Source organism: Oncorhynchus mykiss, chromosome 9 (assembly GCF_057628025.1).
Source record: "Oncorhynchus mykiss isolate SJ-2025 chromosome 9, ASM5762802v1, whole genome shotgun sequence".
NCBI lineage: Eukaryota > Metazoa > Chordata > Actinopteri > Salmoniformes > Salmonidae > Oncorhynchus > Oncorhynchus mykiss.
Window position 1 is genome coordinate 42,206,406 of NC_143030.1, and position 18,589 is coordinate 42,224,994.

At 42.8% G+C, this 18,589-nt stretch overlaps 3 protein-coding genes across 25 annotated transcripts in view; 2 read left to right on the forward strand and 1 right to left on the reverse strand.

Moving 5' to 3' along the window:
* The window catches only part of iqsec1a (IQ motif and Sec7 domain ArfGEF 1a), a 187,335-nt gene extending 179,139 nt beyond the window's left edge, over window positions 1–8,196 (forward strand). For 11 of the 22 annotated variants that reach the window (XM_021615546.3, XM_021615547.3, XM_021615549.3 and 8 more), the window contains 2 exons: window positions 865–914; window positions 2,369–8,196. In XM_021615546.3, the coding sequence (XP_021471221.3) occupies window positions 865–914; window positions 2,369–2,920 (602 nt within the window). In that variant the 3' untranslated portion in view covers window positions 2,921–8,196. The remainder of the gene's footprint in view (window positions 1–864; window positions 915–2,368) is intronic. The other 11 variants (XM_021615553.3, XM_090184224.1, XM_090184226.1 and 8 more) reach the window with 1 other exon arrangement.
* A 4-nt stretch (window positions 8,197–8,200) lies between these two features.
* On the forward strand, window positions 8,201–10,317 carry gp9 (glycoprotein IX platelet). The gene is made up of 2 exons (XM_021615555.3): window positions 8,201–9,097; window positions 9,294–10,317. Exon 2 carries the CDS (start codon window positions 9,295–9,297, stop codon window positions 10,039–10,041), a length of 747 nt encoding a protein of 248 aa, XP_021471230.2. The 5' UTR covers window positions 8,201–9,097; window position 9,294; the 3' UTR covers window positions 10,042–10,317.
* An 824-nt stretch (window positions 10,318–11,141) lies between these two features.
* Window positions 11,142–18,268, reverse strand: LOC110531992 (haloacid dehalogenase-like hydrolase domain-containing 5). 2 transcript variants are annotated; one of them, XM_021615554.3, is made up of 8 exons: window positions 17,704–18,268; window positions 14,969–15,172; window positions 14,070–14,182; window positions 13,824–13,917; window positions 13,706–13,739; window positions 13,423–13,597; window positions 12,979–13,167; window positions 11,142–12,723 (listed from the first exon to the last, which is right to left on the reverse strand). In XM_021615554.3, exons 1-8 carry the CDS (start codon window positions 17,821–17,823, stop codon window positions 12,324–12,326), a joined length of 1,329 nt encoding a protein of 442 aa, XP_021471229.1. In that variant the 5' UTR covers window positions 17,824–18,268; the 3' UTR covers window positions 11,142–12,323. The 2 variants fall into 2 exon arrangements, with proteins under 2 accessions (XP_021471229.1, XP_090040360.1); XM_090184234.1 differs by having other exon boundaries at window positions 13,706–13,917; window positions 17,704–18,061.
* Between the last annotated feature and the right edge of the window lie 321 nt (window positions 18,269–18,589).

Consider the following 18,589-nt stretch of genomic DNA (forward strand, 5'->3'; position numbering starts at 1 on the left):
CGATAAGGCTAGTCAGTGCTGAAGTCGATAGATCAACATGGGAGCGTTTCCTCCCTCCTGTCTTAGGTTTTTGTGTACGTTTAAGCCCCAACTTTCTCCACACAGGATGTGGCATGGTAGTGTGGTCATGTCCTGTGTACAATATATTTTAATTTTCTCGCCGTTCTCCATCTCATTATGTACTTCCTGATATTTCCATTCCCATTGGGTTTTCTCCTGTTTCTCCATATGTGAAGACTGGTCATGTATCCATTGGCTGAGCCCTATGACAGTGGCAAACTGCTCTATATGCTCGTACACCTCATGTGCAACAGCCATTGTATTGCTTTTGATGTTTCTTCTCCGTGACTGTCACTGCCATTGGCTCGCTACAAAGCCACCCGTTACTCTTCCTTATGACAATCTACATCTTGTGACAACATTAAATCTGTGTTGTCATATTTTATCAGGAACAAATCTATGAATAACTCGTTGTAGTTTAGAAATACTAACATTGCTTAGCTCTTTGTAGTTACACTGATGTCCTCAGCTGAATGTTGCAAAAATGATTTCCTTGTCCTTTAAGTTTGAGCAATGAGGTAAATTCAAAATGTAGTGTAAAGGTACACTGACCAAATGTCTCTCTTTATCTCCTAAGTAAATATGAACAAAGCTGCTAAAATAATGGACGCGACAGTAATACCTACCTATCTATCAACCGGTCCCCCACACACTCCCTGCCCCTTTTATCTCAGCTTCCAGTGTATTACTCACAACCCCCTGCACTGCCCCCTAGGGGAGAGGAGGGCTGCCTAAACCTCTGTAGTTGATCCAGGAGTGCTGTCCTATCCATCTCTAATCTGTGGTATTGCATGTCTCGGGCAGGCAAGCGTGGGCGCCGCAGCAGTGCAGGATCACTAGACAGCAATATGGAAGTAAGTTGGAAGCAGCTGGTGTCCAAGCTACTCTGTGATGATGTGCTCTGTAAAAACACACAGTTTATTTTTGTTGTTCTTGCACCCCTCTCTGCTTCATAGACTCTCAGTTCATTTTGTTTTATGAACTTTTTATTTATTTTATTTTTTATCTCGGATGCCTTTTAACAACCTGCCTGCCTCGGTTAGTGTGCATGCATGGGCTGCCTGCCTCTGACGCTGGCTAGATGGGAGACATGTCTTGTTTTGGTCATGTGGCCAGTTTGCCCTTTTTCTTAAAACAAGCATGACTACTACTAATTCCCCCTTCCTCCCTCTAATCCCCCCCAGCTGTTTGTTTTGATCACAGTCTAATGTCTTCCATTCAGCCATGTCCCAACCCGCAGTTTGGCTTTCCTTTGGGGCTAAGAACTTTAGGCAGGGGTGCCGGTGAATGCCTGTTGTAGCACCTACTCTCCCCCTAGTGTTGTGCAAACCTAAAGCCCCCCTCTCTGGTCCCTCTCCTGTCCCTTACCTGTCCTATTGAAAGAAATCTCACAGAGGTTTGAGGCTCAGGGAGGAAGGTTATCTTACAACAGCTCACGGTCACATCAATATCTCACTGTCAGAACTTTATCGACAAGCTTTTTACACACAATATCAAAGAGTCAATATGAAAGATGTGGATTTCATTCATCATCATTTCTTCATTCCATGAGTCCGTGTGTTGGTTTTGAAGTCTGGGAACCCTTGAAAATGTCATTCCACTTTCAAAGAAATCTGTATGGTCTCTTCACAACCTTGGACAGAGCATGCACCAAAGGAAGGGCTTTTAAAACTTGGATGAATCACAAAAAGGATAGAGTTGGAACTAGATTGGGGGATAAGTGAACAGAGTTATTTTAATGTGACTACCAGATCTCCAGCATCTCTGCTTCCCGCTGTCTGGCTGAATGCAAAGCCAATATGGATGGAGATTTTGCTTGTCACCTCCTCTGCATGTGGATCCTCTGCCTCCATTGTTTTTAACCAGTTGCATGTGGGACTCTCAGGTTTAGAAGTCGTTCAACAATATGAATATATATATCAGCCTTTTATACTTTTGATGCATCTACAATAAAAGGTTCCGTTTTAAAATTTATCTTGACGCGTATGTCATTTAAGAAAGTTTGAGTTTTTTCTATATAGGTTTCTTCATTTGTACCATTGTCGAGTGGCCATAACCCTGATATTACCATTCATTATTTGTCTGTCCTCCATCATGAGCTGATATTTTTAGTTCATTTTTTTGCATGCTCTGTCTGTAATGTTTTGCAACTTGCTGTTGACCCTTGAATATGCAGGCAGTTTTTCACCACTTCCATGAGGTGATGCCTTAGCATAACTGCTGGTAGTCTAGTATGTGGTGTGATACTGTGTGTCTGCCTGTATAGAAGGCATGGATAGAGATGATGTTACCCTCTTCTCTCCCACAGGGGTCCATCATTAACAGTCCTCACATACGCCGGAGAGCCACAACCCCACGCAGCGAGGGCCCGCCCCGGGGCCACCCTACCATCCCCAACTCCTCCTCCCTCCTCGGGTCGCTCTTTGGCAGCAAACGGGGGAAGCCTTCATCCCAGAGCCATTCTCCTCTTCCTCTGCCTGGTCACCCCACCCTCATCTCCCACACGCCCCATCCGTCCAACCTCCACCACACAGCCCAGCAGGTAGCCCAGGCCCAGCTCCACCACTCCCAGTACTGCCACGTCCAACAGAACCCCCCTCCCTACCACCACCACCACCATTACCACCCCCCTCCCCATACACAGTACCACCAGCACCCGGCAGCATATGCATCCTCCTCCCACACACACCAACACACCCACCCCCACCCGCATGTACCACAGCACAGCCACGGCACCCATAGCCAGCATTCCCTTCACGCCTCACACTCCCAGCATGCCCCTCACCACCACAGTCAGCTGCAGGGCCCGGCACCCAGCGGGCCCAAACCCAAACACAGTGGCATCAGCACCGTGGTGTGACCTCCCTCACTGAAATAGTGCGAGAGCAAAAGAGAGAACGAAAGAGAGCTAGAGAGAGAGAGAAAAGATTGAATGAGCAAAAGGAAAGAGTGAGTGAGTGAACTTAAGGGAGGGACAGTCTCTTCCCCCAAAGGGACAGAGGGTATACTGTCAGTCGATGGCCTATCTACTGTGTTCCACTGCTGTGATGGAGATGGACCTCTGGCAGTCCCATGTATCCGCTCCCCCCTTCAGCTGCTCACCAATATGCTGGATGGAAACCAGATTCAATTCTTCCACAAAGGGCCTCAGCTCGAACCTTAGTAAGGGCCTCTGTCTCTCTGTCAGGGCTTCAGGGAGGTGTTTTGTACGGGGAAATGCTTTCCCTCCTCCTCCCCATGAACTCACACCAAACCCGGCCGTGACGGCTGAAGAGAACCGTGCATTCTCTTTAGGCCGTTGTCCACTTCTCCGTTCTTTCAATAGCCCGTCTTCCCTTCACGTAATCAGGAGACAAGACCACCTGGGATAGGCCTGAGAAAACATGTCTGACTGTTTTCTCTGTCACAATGGCATATTATATTGTATACAGTCTTTTTAAACAAAGCTAGCTTTTAACACTCTGCTTTCTTGAGGTTTCCAAAACTCTCTTCATTTTTAAGAATGCTATTTGTTCTTGCCTCTCCTAGAATTCATGTTGTGTAAAAAAGCTAGGTGTAATCATTTCACAATAACTAGACCAACGGACAGGCTAACAACAGTCTCAATCGTAGTAGTTCTAGTGTTGTATTTACTGTAGATGACAGCTTTACGTGTTGTCTCCTAGCACTCATTTGATAAATGTGCCAATTACTAATGCATAAACGATTTAGTCTAGACTTCATGTGCAGTATATTGTGCGTAAAGTACCTTGTAAGATTATACTTACAACCATTATTATCATTAGAAATCAACTGTATCAGTATTATACTGACTCTATGGGAACAGGATAGATGGGAAGGGGGAGTGGAGCCACGTTGTCAGGCAGTCCAATAACCTACTCTGGAACCTTTTGCCTTTCAAACAGAGCATTGAGAGACTGGAATGCAGCTGTGGCACATGGCCCTCCTAATGCTGGGCTGTCATGTATAAAACCTCAAGAGAGAACAGATATTGGGTGTCTACTGACCATATGTTGTTCCTATGCTGGGTGGATGGGTCCCGCTCGGCTCGGTGTTGTACTTCGATATGAAGTACGGACGTTTAGTACTGTGAGTACGGGCGTGTAGTACTGTGAGTACGGGCGTGTAGTACTGTGAGTACGGGCGTGTAGTAAGGTGGCAGTGGTGGAAGGGTCACAGATCTCGTGTTGAGCTCATGGCCTTCTTTTGGTTGTATGCTGGCTTAAGCTCACAGCGTTCCTGACCTCTCAAGACACTTTACGCGATAGAAGTTGAGGCTCGCGTCACTTTACTGATGGACCCGCAGTAAAGCTGACAAATGTCTCATGCCTTTTGAAATATGAAGCAGCTGCATTCTTGACTCTTCAAATCAAAATACGATAATCCTTTATTTGATTTTTTTCATCATTTACTGTGTCTTTGTTTTCAACACAAAACCTGAGTAGGTGAGTGACTAGAATAACCTTAAGTATGTAGTGTGTAGTTTTTTGTTTGTCATCTTAGTTTTTATCATTATGTACAGTATGTGCAATATCTTCGTACTGGTTTTGTACATTCAAACAAAAACAAAAAAAAAGTGTCCCTTCTGTTTGTTTTGTGTGTTTCCATGTTGCATCGTTATTTATTTAGGTTGGAACCCTGTCGTTCTCTCTCAGTGGCTTAATGTGTGGCTGTTCTCATGGTTCTCTGAGAAACACGGTCCTGGGATTTTCGAATTCAGTGGAATGTCGGAAGTGGTTTTGCATGTAATGTTATTAATGTGAGGCTATCCTCAGCACATTGTATAACAAATCAGTGTTACCATAGTCGATTGAAGTGCAATCACATAAAAAAAAAATACAGACTTGTAAGGCCCTTTACAGGTTCAAGTCTGTTATCATGTTGTCCTGGAAGAGATTCAGGTGAATTCTTATTTTTTTTCTTCAGATGATATACTTATTTAGACAGTTGACGGCAGTGCTTGACTTGGACTGAAATAGGTTCCGGTACTCATTTTGGGTGCCAGTACTGTTTATATTTAGGTACTGGAGCTCCTCAATACTTATGAGCTAAAATTCTATAAGAGGAACAGAACCTCAAGCAGTAGTATGAAGTGCCGGTACTCTGCTCCGGTGTCCCAAGTCAAGCACTGGTTGACGGTGAAAAGAAGGAGGAATGTGTGTATATATTTTAATAAAGGAATATGCTTCCCTCTGGGCAGAACAGAAATATTTTGCTGGATAAGCACATATGAAGGAGCGCTTTCATTTTTCAGGAAATCCAGATCTAATACACAGCAAAGAAATGCAAATGAAACAAAGGAACTGGGTTATATGTAAAGAAAAATATCTTTCTACATTCTACGAAATGAGAGTATATTATCGCGTGTACATTAAAGTAAAAGTCAACTGTTTGTCCCAATATTCAGGGTGTAAATGTATTTTAACATTCACTAAGAAAACCACAACCGTAAGTCAGACTTCCCACTGGGCACACACTTATGGAATCAAGGTTGTTTCCACATCTCAATGAAATTACGTTGAACCAACGTGGAATAGACGTTGAATTGACACCTGTGCCCAGTGGGTTGAGGCCTAGGCTTCACTCAACACGTCTGTTCATGTTAGATCCATGATATTATAACAACAAATAAGGAAATGTAGACAGATAAACATATCTTACCTATGACATGAATAATCAATTGAATGTCTTTCTAATTTTCTTTTTTGTAACTCAGAAATGGTCGGACAATGTAAAAATAGAGAACGAAATGTATACAATTATCTTGATATGTGTTGTAGTGCTTCAAGAATTGTCCACAGTCTATAGTCTGATAAGTACCCCCACGATGCACTGCATGGACCTGATGCGTCATGTGTCTTTTTCACTGTGAGCTGACTGAACAGGTCAGCCTGTAAAGTTGAATAACTTTATTTCTTCTCTTTTCATTGGTTTAGATTTTGAATCTCCTGATGTTGACTTGCTCTTGCGTCCCACATTAAGCTGATTGTTACTGGAGCTCAGCATGCATTTCATCTACATACACACTACCAGTCAAATGTTTTAGAACAGCTACTCATTCAACGGTTTTACTTTATTTTTGACTATTTTGTACATTGTAGAATAATAGTGAAGACATCAAAACTATGAAATTACACATATGGAATCATGTAGTAACCAAAGAAGTGTTAAAGAAATCCAAATATATTTTATATTTGAGATTCTTCAAATAGCCAACCTTTGCCTTGATAACAGCTTTGCACACTCTTGGCATTCTCTCAACCAGCTTCATGAGGTAGTCACCTGGAATGCATTTCAATTAACAGGTGCGCCTTCTTAAAAGTTAATTTGTGGAATTTATTTCCTTCTTAATGCGTTTGAGCCAATCAGTTATGTTGTGACAAGGTAGGGGGGTATACAGAAGATATCCCTATTTGGTCAAAGACCAAGTCCATATTCTGGCAAGAACATCTCAAATAAGCAAAGAGAAAGGACAGTCCATTACTTTAAGACATGAAGGTCAGTCAATATGGAAAATTTCAAGAACTTTCTTCAAGTGCAGTCGCAAAAACTGTCAAGCGCTATGATGAAACTGGCTCTCATGAGGACCGCCACAGGAAAGGAAAACCCATAGTTACCTCTGCTGCAGAGGATAAGATCATTAGAGTTACCAGTCTCAGAAATTGCAGCCCAAATAAATGCTTCAGTTCAAGGAACAGACAAATATCAACATCAATTGTTCAGAGGAGGATGTGTGACTCAGGCCTTCAGGGTCGCATTGCTGCAAAGAAACCACTTCTGAAGGACACCAATAAGAAGAAGAGACTTGCTTTGGCCAAGAAACACGAGCAATGGACATTAAACCGGTTGAAATCTGTCCTTTGGTCTGGAGTCTAAATTTGAGATTTTTGGTTCCCACCGCCGTGTTTTTGTGAGATGCAACGGATGATCTCTGCATGTGTATTTCCCACCGTAAAGCATGGAGCAGGAGGTGTTATGGTGTGGGGGTGCTTTGCTGGTGACACTGTCTGTGATTTATTTAGAATTCAAGGCACACTTAACCAGCATGGCTACCACAGCATTCTGCAGCGATACGCCATCCCTTCTGGTTTGGGATTAGTGGCACCATCATTTGTTTTTCAACAGGACAATGACCAAACACACTTTCTCCAAGAAGGAGAGTGAAGGAGTGCTGCATCAGATGACCTGGCCTCCACAATTCCCCGACCTCAACCCAATTGAGATGGTTTGGGATGAGTTGGACTGCAGAGTGAATGAAAAGCAGCCAACAAGTGCTCAGCACGTGGGAACTCATTCAAGACTGTTGGAAAAGCATTCAAGGTGAAGCTGGTTGAGAGAATGCCAAGAGTGTGCAAAGCTGTCATCAAGGCAAAGGTTGGCTATTTGAAAAATATTAAATATAATTTTGATTTATTTAACACCTTTTTTGGTTACTACATAATTCCATATGTGTTATTTCAAAGTTTTGATGTCTTCGCTATTATTCTACAATGTAGAAAATAGTACAAATGAAGAAAACCCATTGAATGAGGCGTTCTAAAACTTTTGGCCGGTAGAGTACATAGTCATTGTAAAAATAACAATACATAAACACGTCGCACTTCTGTTATTATTGAGCCCGGGTGCTTTAGCTTTGAAAATAGCGGAGTAGAAGTGCTGATTATGGAATTCTAAAAAGGGTGATTTATCTAAAATGATGATGAGAAGGGACCAGGTGGGAGAAAAATAATCTGTACACAGGGAGTACATTATCACTACTCTAATCCCAATATTTGCAGTGGAGATCATATGAGGTGACGACCTTTATATGGGAGGATGAAGATATGATTTTCAACATATCGCCTGTCTCTGCCAGCAACATTAGAGAACTGTCACTCGCTGTGGCTCTGACGGACTGTTATAACGTTCCCCGCCCCTACACACGCGCACACACTCTCTTTCTCTCATCCCATGCTGCAAGCTGTTCTATCAGGCGCAAGACACACAATTTAACAAGGGCAAGACAAGAGATGCCTCATTTCAATGTGCATTCAGTTTGTCCAGTGAGTAGTGAGTCAGTAAGACCCCCAGTTATCGTAAAACTTCAACTGTGACAATGTTGACAACGCTAAATAAACAAATATATGACTTATGGTATGCATGTGTTGGTCTTTGGCTTCTAATGTGTGTTATCGTGTCAGTCTTTTTCCTTTTATCTTACCATGCAAAATCAAGTAAAGCCCTTAGAAAAGGCACCCGTAGAACGTGTTATCTACTTCTTAGATAAATGTTGCATAGCTATCAGTGAGGTAAATAAAAAAAAGGAATGTATTCTGTATTTTTGACCTGTGTTATGGTTAGTAAAGATGGTAATACACAGTGTAACCACTGGAGGGTGCACACATGAATAGAGATGAAGCTGTGTCAGCACGCCACCTAGTGGTGTGATGGGTTTCTAGACAGTGTTTACTACTTGATCATACTACTATAACACAGTACAGTAAAATGTGAAGTTATGCCAGCACATGTCCTAATTCGTCATGTTACCTCTGGAGTAAGATTGTGACTGGGTAGCAGCATACTCTACATAGAACTGATAGGCTACCAGCTGACAGTAATGGTAGGTGTATAGCAATGAGAAGTGAATGAGCATATTGTTGGCAGCTTTGGAGGCTCATACGAAGTATATAATAATACCACATTGGTCCTCATTGGTTAAATGTATAGCAGTACTACATTTACAAACTCACTTAAAAGCCTCTACCATCATTTTGGAAGATAAACCCATATCTCCTCCCAACAGAGGTGTTTCCCTCTCATCACGTGACCCAAAGCTGGCCCTGTCAGTGGTGGTTCTCACACGCTCTGTCGCTGTTGCATATGTCCTGTGGAGATTTGGCAGTTAAACACGTCTGTTATAAAATGGAGAATAGTGGCTGACTGGAAGGACATCTTCTAGAACTCTAGACCGGCACTGGACAGAACACCTGGCGAGCACCGGCCTCAATGATGAGTGGAATTACAATAACTACCTTCTACGTTGTCTTGACACTGAAAGGTAGGTCTCGCATGAACTTGAAACTAACATGATGAGCTTGTTCACTCCATGGGATATGTTTTACCCACATCACTATTATTTAGAATCCATGGTACAAAAACAAATTTGCTGTCACAACATATTTGAAATACAATCACACATTTTTTTTCTACACTGTATGTATACATTTTGATATGGCATGTTTTTTCGCCTTCAGAATGCTCTTAGGTTCAGGGATAGCCATCCTCCTCCTCCTGGCCACTACCAGTGCACAGCCCAGCACAAAGCCCTGCCGGTGTTCAGCTCTCCAGCCTTCAGGGCTACAGGTTAACTGCAGCTCCATGAGCCTCATGGAAGTGCCCCCTCTCTCTCCAGACACCACAGAGCTCTACCTCCAGGACAACCAGCTGTCCACAGTACCCTCAGGGCACTTTGACAGGCTGCAAGACCTGAGGAGGGTCACCCTATCTGGGAACCCTTTCCACTGCGACTGTGGCATCCAGTTCCTGAGGACCTGGCTGAGGAGGAACTGGGCTGTCGTGTCTGGTGGAGTGCCCACCTGTGCCAGCCCCAGTGGTGTGGCACACACAGCAATCACTGCGCTCAGTGATGCCTACTTCTCTTCCTGTGCCCAGCAAAGCTGTGCAGGGTGGGTGTATGACACCATGGTGGGGGTGATGCTGTGTGGGCTCATCGGCCTGCTGCTGTGGGGTCTGAGGCTGGCCAAGAACTCCACCTTCACTCTGGATTTCGATCAGAGACACGCAGGGTTGGAGGTGGACTCTCTGAGGTCGCTGAAGCCCAGACACAGGAGGCTCCAGAGGACTCTATCTGAGGAGAGTGAGAACTCTGCCTCTCTCACCTGGACAAACGACCCAGAGAGACCGCTGATTAACATGGAGATATTGCCCCAAATACTGGACGTATTGCACAAGAAACACAATATAAAGATAAAGACAATATAAGATTTTGGGATGATTGTCGTGGACCATGGGGTGACTGGGGATTTAAAACCTAAGCTGGCGATTGAGTGTTTTACCCTCTGTTGGAATGCCATTTATCAGACTGTTTTGACTCTTGCCTTGAATTGATTTTCTTTTGTCATGAAGCCTGTAAAATCATGCTCTGGAACTAATGTCTCCCATTGTTGTTATGTAACAGATTTGTGTTTTACACTTGTACACTGTATCTCTCCAATACAAATAAATGTAATTGAGTATAAAGTGCTCACGTCAAACACATATAGAGTTGCTAATTCATTTGACTTCAAACACACCTGTTACATTACTGTTGCAATGCACGTGCAGTACTTCAATCCGTGGTGCTGACGATCCGCGTTGTAGTGGGACTGAAATTGAAAGGTCATTTCCGATTGAGCTGGCATATGCAGCGATTACCGCGAATGTAGGAACATTGCCTTGAAATGTAAATTGTGCTATAGCGCAGCTCTTCAGCTCTATGGATTGAATCACGCTCTTACTTTATTGCATGTTCAAAAAAACAGCTCATGCTTTATTTTACAGCCCTGTTACCATTGCTATTTCATTACAAATGACTTGGCTCTTCCTGGTATTTGTTACCTTGAATCCTCCAGTGACAAAGTTATTATTGGGCAATTATTTTGTAATTACTCTTGTTACCATGTAGTTTCTGAGTAATTACCAGATAATTATGGGCTGTAAAATAAAGTGTTACCAAAGAACACGATCGCTATCATAGCTACTTTTTGACTAATCTTGGCGAATCTCTCTCTAGGGTGACTATCAATCAAAACCGTCCGATGTAGCCAATAACCATTTCAGATCAACTTGGCTTACTGCTCTGTTATTCCACACTGGGAGGATGGGGAGTGCCAATGTCAACAGTACTTATCACCCTCAGAGGGGCCTTGCCTAGAAGAGATACCCTCAACTGTCTGTGCCGATGGAGGCATATCCTTCCTATAATTCAAATGGATGTTATATGTTTTCTAATGTGCAAATACTGCAGATAAGAGTAGTGACAATATTTCCTTATGAAACTGAAGATGTGCGCATGAGGACAGTAAAGAAGAAAACAAGTAGGATTTATGGCAAGAAGATAAGCAGGTTTTATTTCCTATGGAGTCATTTGTTTTCATGTAAACAAACTCATGCTGTATAGCCTATCTTCAGCACTGAAATATAAGTAGCCAGAATGTTTAATTTGTTAAAGCAACGCTATTTTCAATCATAACAAGCAATATTGACATTGATAACATCTTGTAAAACAGGTAATGCATCCACTGAACTGCATGGGTTAATCCACCAATGAAAATATAGCTTCTCTTTTATTTATATATTTTATGTAAATATAAAGGGCTAGATACAGTCTTTGCATCTGCAGTCAAAGTTCTAATGCCTACGACAAATTGTACATTTTAACACTAAGGGCAAGTTTACGAGCCCAGCAAGATATGGTAACATTAAAATGAATCGTTTTGTTCTGTGCAAATACAGGTTATATGGTTTATATTGCTAGAAATAATGTAGACAGCACAGTTGAAGGTCAGTATTGCAACCTAAACCTAATAGGTCATCTTACAGTACAGTACAGTACAGTATAATGCATTAAATCTATCTCATGAAATGCATGCATACTGTAGACGTAACAGACTAAATGTATGGTAGACAATAATATGGTCCGTTTGTGAGGGAATCTATACAGAGACTTCATAAAAATATTGATAACTTATTGCAGTCATAAAGATACATAAGACGACGACACAATTTTAAAATACTGTCAATCTTTATACGTAATCACAACTAAGAAAATACGTACAGTATAATACCATTAAATAAGGCTGTTATTCAAATCAATTGCCATTACTTAAAAGTGGGTAATTGTGCTAAACTTGATTAGTTTTAAACCCACAATGAAACAATACAACAGAAGGAATAAGAGTTCAATACTTTACACCATTACGAGTTTGAATATGACCTCTTAAGAAACTTCAATGCCCTGACAAGTTGTAAACACTGTCCAAAGTAACTCCGTGTGTGGTGTTTTCCCAGCTAAAAACCAAGGGAATCTCCATGCCCATCGTACCATGCAAAACAAATCTGCACAACACTAGTCAGTTTGGTAGGATCTGCTCTGCATTATTTTGAGCACCCCCTCCTTTTAAAGCCAGAACCATAGAATTAGAATAGAATCCATTCTGATTCTATGGCCGGCACAGGCCAACCGAGAGCTCTGAGGTCGCCATGACGACACCAATCGGAGAACTTTACTGAGGCACAAATTTCTCCTGCTCAAAGATGAGCTCCACAGCGTCAGCCACGTCCTGCACGATGTGCCCGGGCTCCACCAGCGCCGGGTCAAAGTGGAAGTCCCGATGCCCGTGGAACACAGTCTCCTTGATGCACTGGTTGGTGTCATTGGGCACCTCTGTGTGAGGGTTGTACACCCCAGTACATACCAGGATAGATTTGCAGGAGGTGGCGGAGGGGGGTGCCAGCTCGCTCTCCCAGGCATTTTCTACGTGGTCGTTGACCTGGGGCAGGGCTGCGTCGGAGCCCGTGGCGGTGGCCATCTTGGTGACAGCTTTGGAGGTCTTCCTCCTTGTCCTCTCTTCCAGGTAGCGGTTGTAGAGGTTGGCCCCATAGATGTCAGTCATCAGATTATCCCTGAGGGAGTAGAGAGGCAAAGAAAAAGAAAGGAAATCAAAGAGAGGAATCAAGTTGTACAGACACAACATCGCACATAATAGACATCAGCATATATGCATCTACTGTCAAGATAAGGCCTTGAATCCCAAAAGAACAATGACGTTTTTCCATTGTTATCATTGTGTGATTACCCATTTGTAACCTAGTATATTTTTCACGTGAAATAAATTGCTACCATTTTTGCTGTAAACAGTGAGATGCAAGGTGTCTTACCCAATAGCATAGAGGGTGGTGATGGGCTGTGTCCAGTTTCTCTCCACGGCCTGGCCTCTGATAAGGTACTCAGCAAAGTGATAGGTCAGTTCACTGGGCTTCCCCATCAGAGCCTTGTACTTCACCTCTTTACCTGTTATTTTCTTATAGATGTTCTCCAAGCACACAAGGAACGTCCCATGACCAAACCTGGAGTTTACATGATGTACAGAAGCAAAATGAAACAAGTCAACTAATCCGGCTCACTAAACAGCTTTTCTTGAAGGCCAGAATTCAATGAGCTAGGTCCCATTTTGCATCCAGGACATCAATAGATTCCATGGTGAAAAAACAAATGTCTTTAAGTCTATTCACTTATTTAGACATAAAAAAAGATACACATTTGAGTCTATTCATATCGGCCTTTTCACCACATTTCAATAACAGCTTTAAGTCACTGGTTACCGTGGAGACTGGGCCTCGGCCATCCACATGAGGTCCATGTTGCAGGCCAGCAGGGGGAGTTGGGGTAGCTTCTGGCTCTGGTGGGCTCCGCTCAGGTTCCCATTGGTCAACAGGATATCAATTATCAGCTGGAGGTTGGTCTCCCATCGGATGGGCTCCCCAAACAGAATAACAGCTGGACCGGGAAGAGCAAATAATTGGAATATGATGGATATGATTTGCGATTACTGTGACAGTTCAATAAAAATATAGGTCAGAAGAGTATCTGTACACGAGCTCTCACCTTCTACTGTGGGAAGGTTGGCAATTGGACTGGACTGAGGGAAGAAAAAAAATGGAACATACTTAGGAAAGCCTCTGAAATATAGCCCGTCTATGGATCTTGATGTATACCGACTCACCGGCACTTTGGGTCGTCTGTTGTGGTCCACCATGTCCAGAAGAGGAAATGACTCTCTCAGCATGTCGACACTGACCACATTCTGGAAGCCCAAGCTATAACATGGTTAAGTATTACACCAACGCATTGCAAATTCATCACAATCAGCTCGTTACTTCATTCGTGTGTAAAACAGTAGATATTTTCCCTCATCAGGCCAAGCAGATGCTTTGATCATGTCTTGCAACATATATTTCAAAAAGGATACTTTTTGGCAATATCCAGGACGGGTCCTTGTCCTGACACCAGAACACACTTGTCATGGTACTTCTTGAACATCCTCAGTGGACTGTGTGACATCATCACCTGGTCCATAGTGATCTGGTAACAAAAACACCTGTCAGATAGGCTGAGCCAGAGCATGACTGGTATGAGACCTACGAGCGCTATCTTCAAGAGGTGATGATTAGTTTGATTTACTGTGCAACAACACACACACACACACAAACGTTAATGTCCTGTCAAAATGCTGCATACAATTTTTTTTTCACCTTTATTTAACCAGGTAGGCTAGTTGAGAACAAGTTCTCATTTGCAACATCATTGTCTAGGTACCTCAATTGTCTTGGTAACATCAATGCACATCATTGTCTAGGTACCTCCTGTTGGTTATCATATTTCGCCATCATGTCGCTGAGAACTCGTTCAAAGTCAACAGACAATGTAGCACACTAACATGGAACTCTGTTCCACATCAAGTATCTGATGAAAGCAGTAAAATTTGATTTAAAAAAACAGATGAAAAAACACCTTGTGGAACAGCGGGGACTGTGAAGCAACACAAACATTGGCACAGACACATGCATGCACACACGCGCACGATAACATACACACCATACACACACATGGATTTAGTACTGTAGATATGTGGTAGTGGTGGAGTAGGGGCCTGAGGGCACACAGTGTGTTGTGAAATCTGTGAATGTATTGTAATGTTTTTAAAATGATATAAACTGCCTTCATTTTGCTGGACCCCAGGGAGAGTAGCTGCTGCTTTGGCAATATTGTTCAGACTAACCTCCCACACGGACCAAAATGAAATGAGGGCTTAGTCATTACAGTTTGTGTGTGGCAGAAGAGAGCTCTGAGTAGGTGAGAGAGACTTACAGGCACACCCAGGATGTGAGAGAGCTGGTCCGCTTTCATCTGCCGCATGCAATTCCCTGCGTTGGTAACAAAAACAACTGGCACCACAAATTGTCCCTGAGAGTTGACCAGTTTTTGGAAGGCCTTTTTTGCAGCAGGGATGGGCATCTTTCCCCTGACAAGCACGCCATCGATGTCAAACAGCAGTCCAAAGCGTGGCTGTGGCTGAGGATGGGACAGGGAGAGAGTGACTCATATTCCACTTTCTAGATCACTACATGCTGACATAAAAAAACTGTAATGTTGACATCATTCAACATTAAAATGATTACACTCAATAGCATAGGACCCAACATATTTAACATCCCTAAGCCATGGATCCGAGTTGATAGCCAGGAATAGTTACAGGATCCTGTGTGTGGTTCTGTCTTAAATATACGCCTATAGTAAGGATTTAGTTTCTATAGCTATGTAACAACACATCTACTTCCAGAGTGTTGCTCAACAGTCTTAGCCTTGTACGACAATACTGAAGTCTTGTGAGCTTACGTTCTGTTTCGCTATGATGTGGATCAAGCTACAACAGTCTCGAGGTAGATGTGGAAGGAAATGTGAATTGTGCAGGCAGCTCATACAGAAAATAAGCATCATACAATGGTGTCCGGGAATTATTGGATCCCCTGATAAAGAGGAGCAAGAAATACTGGATGAAATAAATACAAATACTGAGCTATATCGTATGATCCAAAAAAGAAAACATATTTTATACTAATACAATTGCTCAGAGAAAGAGAATTTGATTTACAAGTAATAAAAAATAAAAGATAGGAGTCAAAATGATTGGATCCCCTGTTTTCAATACTCCAGCACCCTCCTCTTGTGACGATAACGACACTGAGCCTTTTTCTAAAATGTTTAATGAGATTGAAGAAGACTTTGGGAGGGATCGTAGACCATTCCTCCATACATAATCTTTCCAGATGATTGATATCCTTCGTCTGCCCTCTTCAATTCAAACCACATGTTTTCAATGGGGTTGAAGTCCGAAGACTAAGATGGCCATTGCAAAACGTAGATTTTGTGGTGCGGGTGCACCGGTATTGAGGTAATATGTACATGTAGGTAGAGCTATTAAAGTGACTCTGCATAGATAATAACTGAGAGTAGTAGAAGGGAGGTGGAGCAATGCAAATAGTCTGGGTAGCCATTTGATTAGATGTTCAGGAGTCTTATGGCTTGGGGGTAGAAGCTGTTTAGAAGCCTCTTGGACCTAGACTTGGAGCTCCGGTACTGCTTGCAGTGCAGTAGCAAAGAGAACAGTCTATGACTAGGGTGGCTGGAGCCTTTGACAATTTTTAGGGCCTTCCCCTGACAGTGCCTTGTATAGAGGTCCTGGATGGCAGGAAGCTTGGCCCCGGTGATGTACTGGGCCGTACGCACCACCCTCTGTAGTGCCTTGCAGTCGGAGGCCGAGCAGTTACCATACCAGGCAGTGATGCAACCCATCAGGATGCTCTCGATGGTGCAGCTGTAAAACCTTTTGAGGATCTGAGGACCCATGCCAAATTGTCTCCTGACAGGGAATAGGTTTTGTTGTGCCCTCTTCACGACTGTCTTGGTGTGCTTGGACCATGTTAGTTTGTTGGTGATGTGGACACCAAGAAACCTGAAGCTCTCAACCTGCTCCACTGCAGCCCCGTCGATGAGAATGGGGGCATGCTCGGTCCTCCTTTTCCTGTAGTCCACAATCATCTCCTTTGTCTTGATCGCGTTGAGGGAGAGGTTGTTGTCCTTGTACCACACGGTTAGGTCTCTTACCTCCTCCCTATAGGCTGTCTCATCATTGTTGGTGATCAGGCAATGTGTTCTTCAATCTCATAAAACATTTTAGAAAAAGGCTGTATCGTTATCCTCGCAAGGGGTGGGTGCTGGAGTATTGAAATCAGGTCAAAATGATTTAATCTTTTTTAGATTTTTTTTTTATTACTTGGAAATCAAAATCCATTTATTTTAGCAATTGCACTAGTATAAAATGATACAATAAATAAAAATGTGCATACAATATTGCTCAGTATTTGTATTTATACAGTATTTCTTGCTCATCTTCATCAAGGGATCCAATAATTCAGGACCCCACTGTACATGCACCTCTGTGTCCTATTATTTAGAGAGAGAAAACAAGATGTATTCCAATTCATTGTAGACTATATTACAAGATGAGTGATGGAGAATTGACTGCTAACAGTGCATTTGTGCGATTAAAGGCAGACAACGAGCCCCCCTGGGAATGATACATTAGAATGCATCATCAGAGGCTAAAACATCCGCATTGAAAGCTAAAAAACCTCAACATCGACTCAAGATTGCGATTTGGCATAAACAAAGGGGACGTTGTTTTGACATATTATGGAAAATCATGACTGTTTTATACTGGCCTGGTTACCACAAAATGTGCAACATTTGTCTACATTAAATAAATAAAAATGACTGGGTTGTGTATTTATTTATTTATCAAGAAAATATCCCCACATCTTGCTTTTAGGCTAGTTGCCCTCACAAGTCTGCTCCCATAGAGGCAGTAACATTCCGACACAAAGCGCACATCCAAAAAGTGACCTTTTCCAATGCTACATTTTGGTGTGCCTCATTTTATAAGGAAACACTTGGCTACAATGTATTAATTGTCAGAAGTCTACAATGTATTAACGGACAGTGCAGAATCAATTTGGAAGCAACAGCTGCAGTTCAAATCGTACCTTGCTATCAGACACGGTTCCGCTAAACCCGCACTGAGAACCGGCAAATCCAGCTCTTCGCTTGAATTGTCGGTTACACAGGGCGTTCAGAGCCCGGTAAAACTGCAGGAGTCCCCTCATCTCCTACTTTCACCGAGGACCGAAAAACAACGAAACCCCGAATAAAAAAGGGGGGCCTGGGCTGAGCTGGCTGTTCAGTTGGGCTAGTTTTCCTCCAATTTTCTCCCGTATGCATTTCTTTCTGGGCAAGCCTAAATGACGACATATGAGAAGTAGGAGGGCCTTTATCATGCAGACTGTTGAAAGTCGTCAACAGCGGCAAAACTAGACTGCGGCCCCTGCTGCCATTTTGAACATCAGGGGGAGCGATAGAAATAAATGGCAATAAGCAACAGCAAGTATACTGGACATCTTAATCTGTATGGCTATAGATGAAAAAATATATCTGCTTTTATCACCACCGCACCAAATTAAAACAATCTGACTTAATCCATGTGTATATTTGTTCTGTTAATGACAGGAGACCAAATAAGGCCTAAACTGAATGCAAAATTGACAACCAGATAGCTGAGGACCAAGTGGGTCTTTATATATATATATATGTTGGCTAAATTTACACTGCAAGTGCCACCTGGGGGTATTTGACATGGACATCTGAGCCAATGGTTAAGAGATGACAGGAGGGTTCCCTATGCAGTTTGGCACATGTTCTACATTCTCTGAGAAGAAAAGTCTGCTGTGGTTGCTTAGTTCTGCACTGTAACTGCTGGCCATGTCTGGGGCTACCCACAAGCAATGACTGTTTATTTGTAAGTGAATTTCAAAACTGTTGAAAGGACATTTCTAGGGTAGGGTTGTTCAACATGAAAGTTAGTTTTAGCCTCAA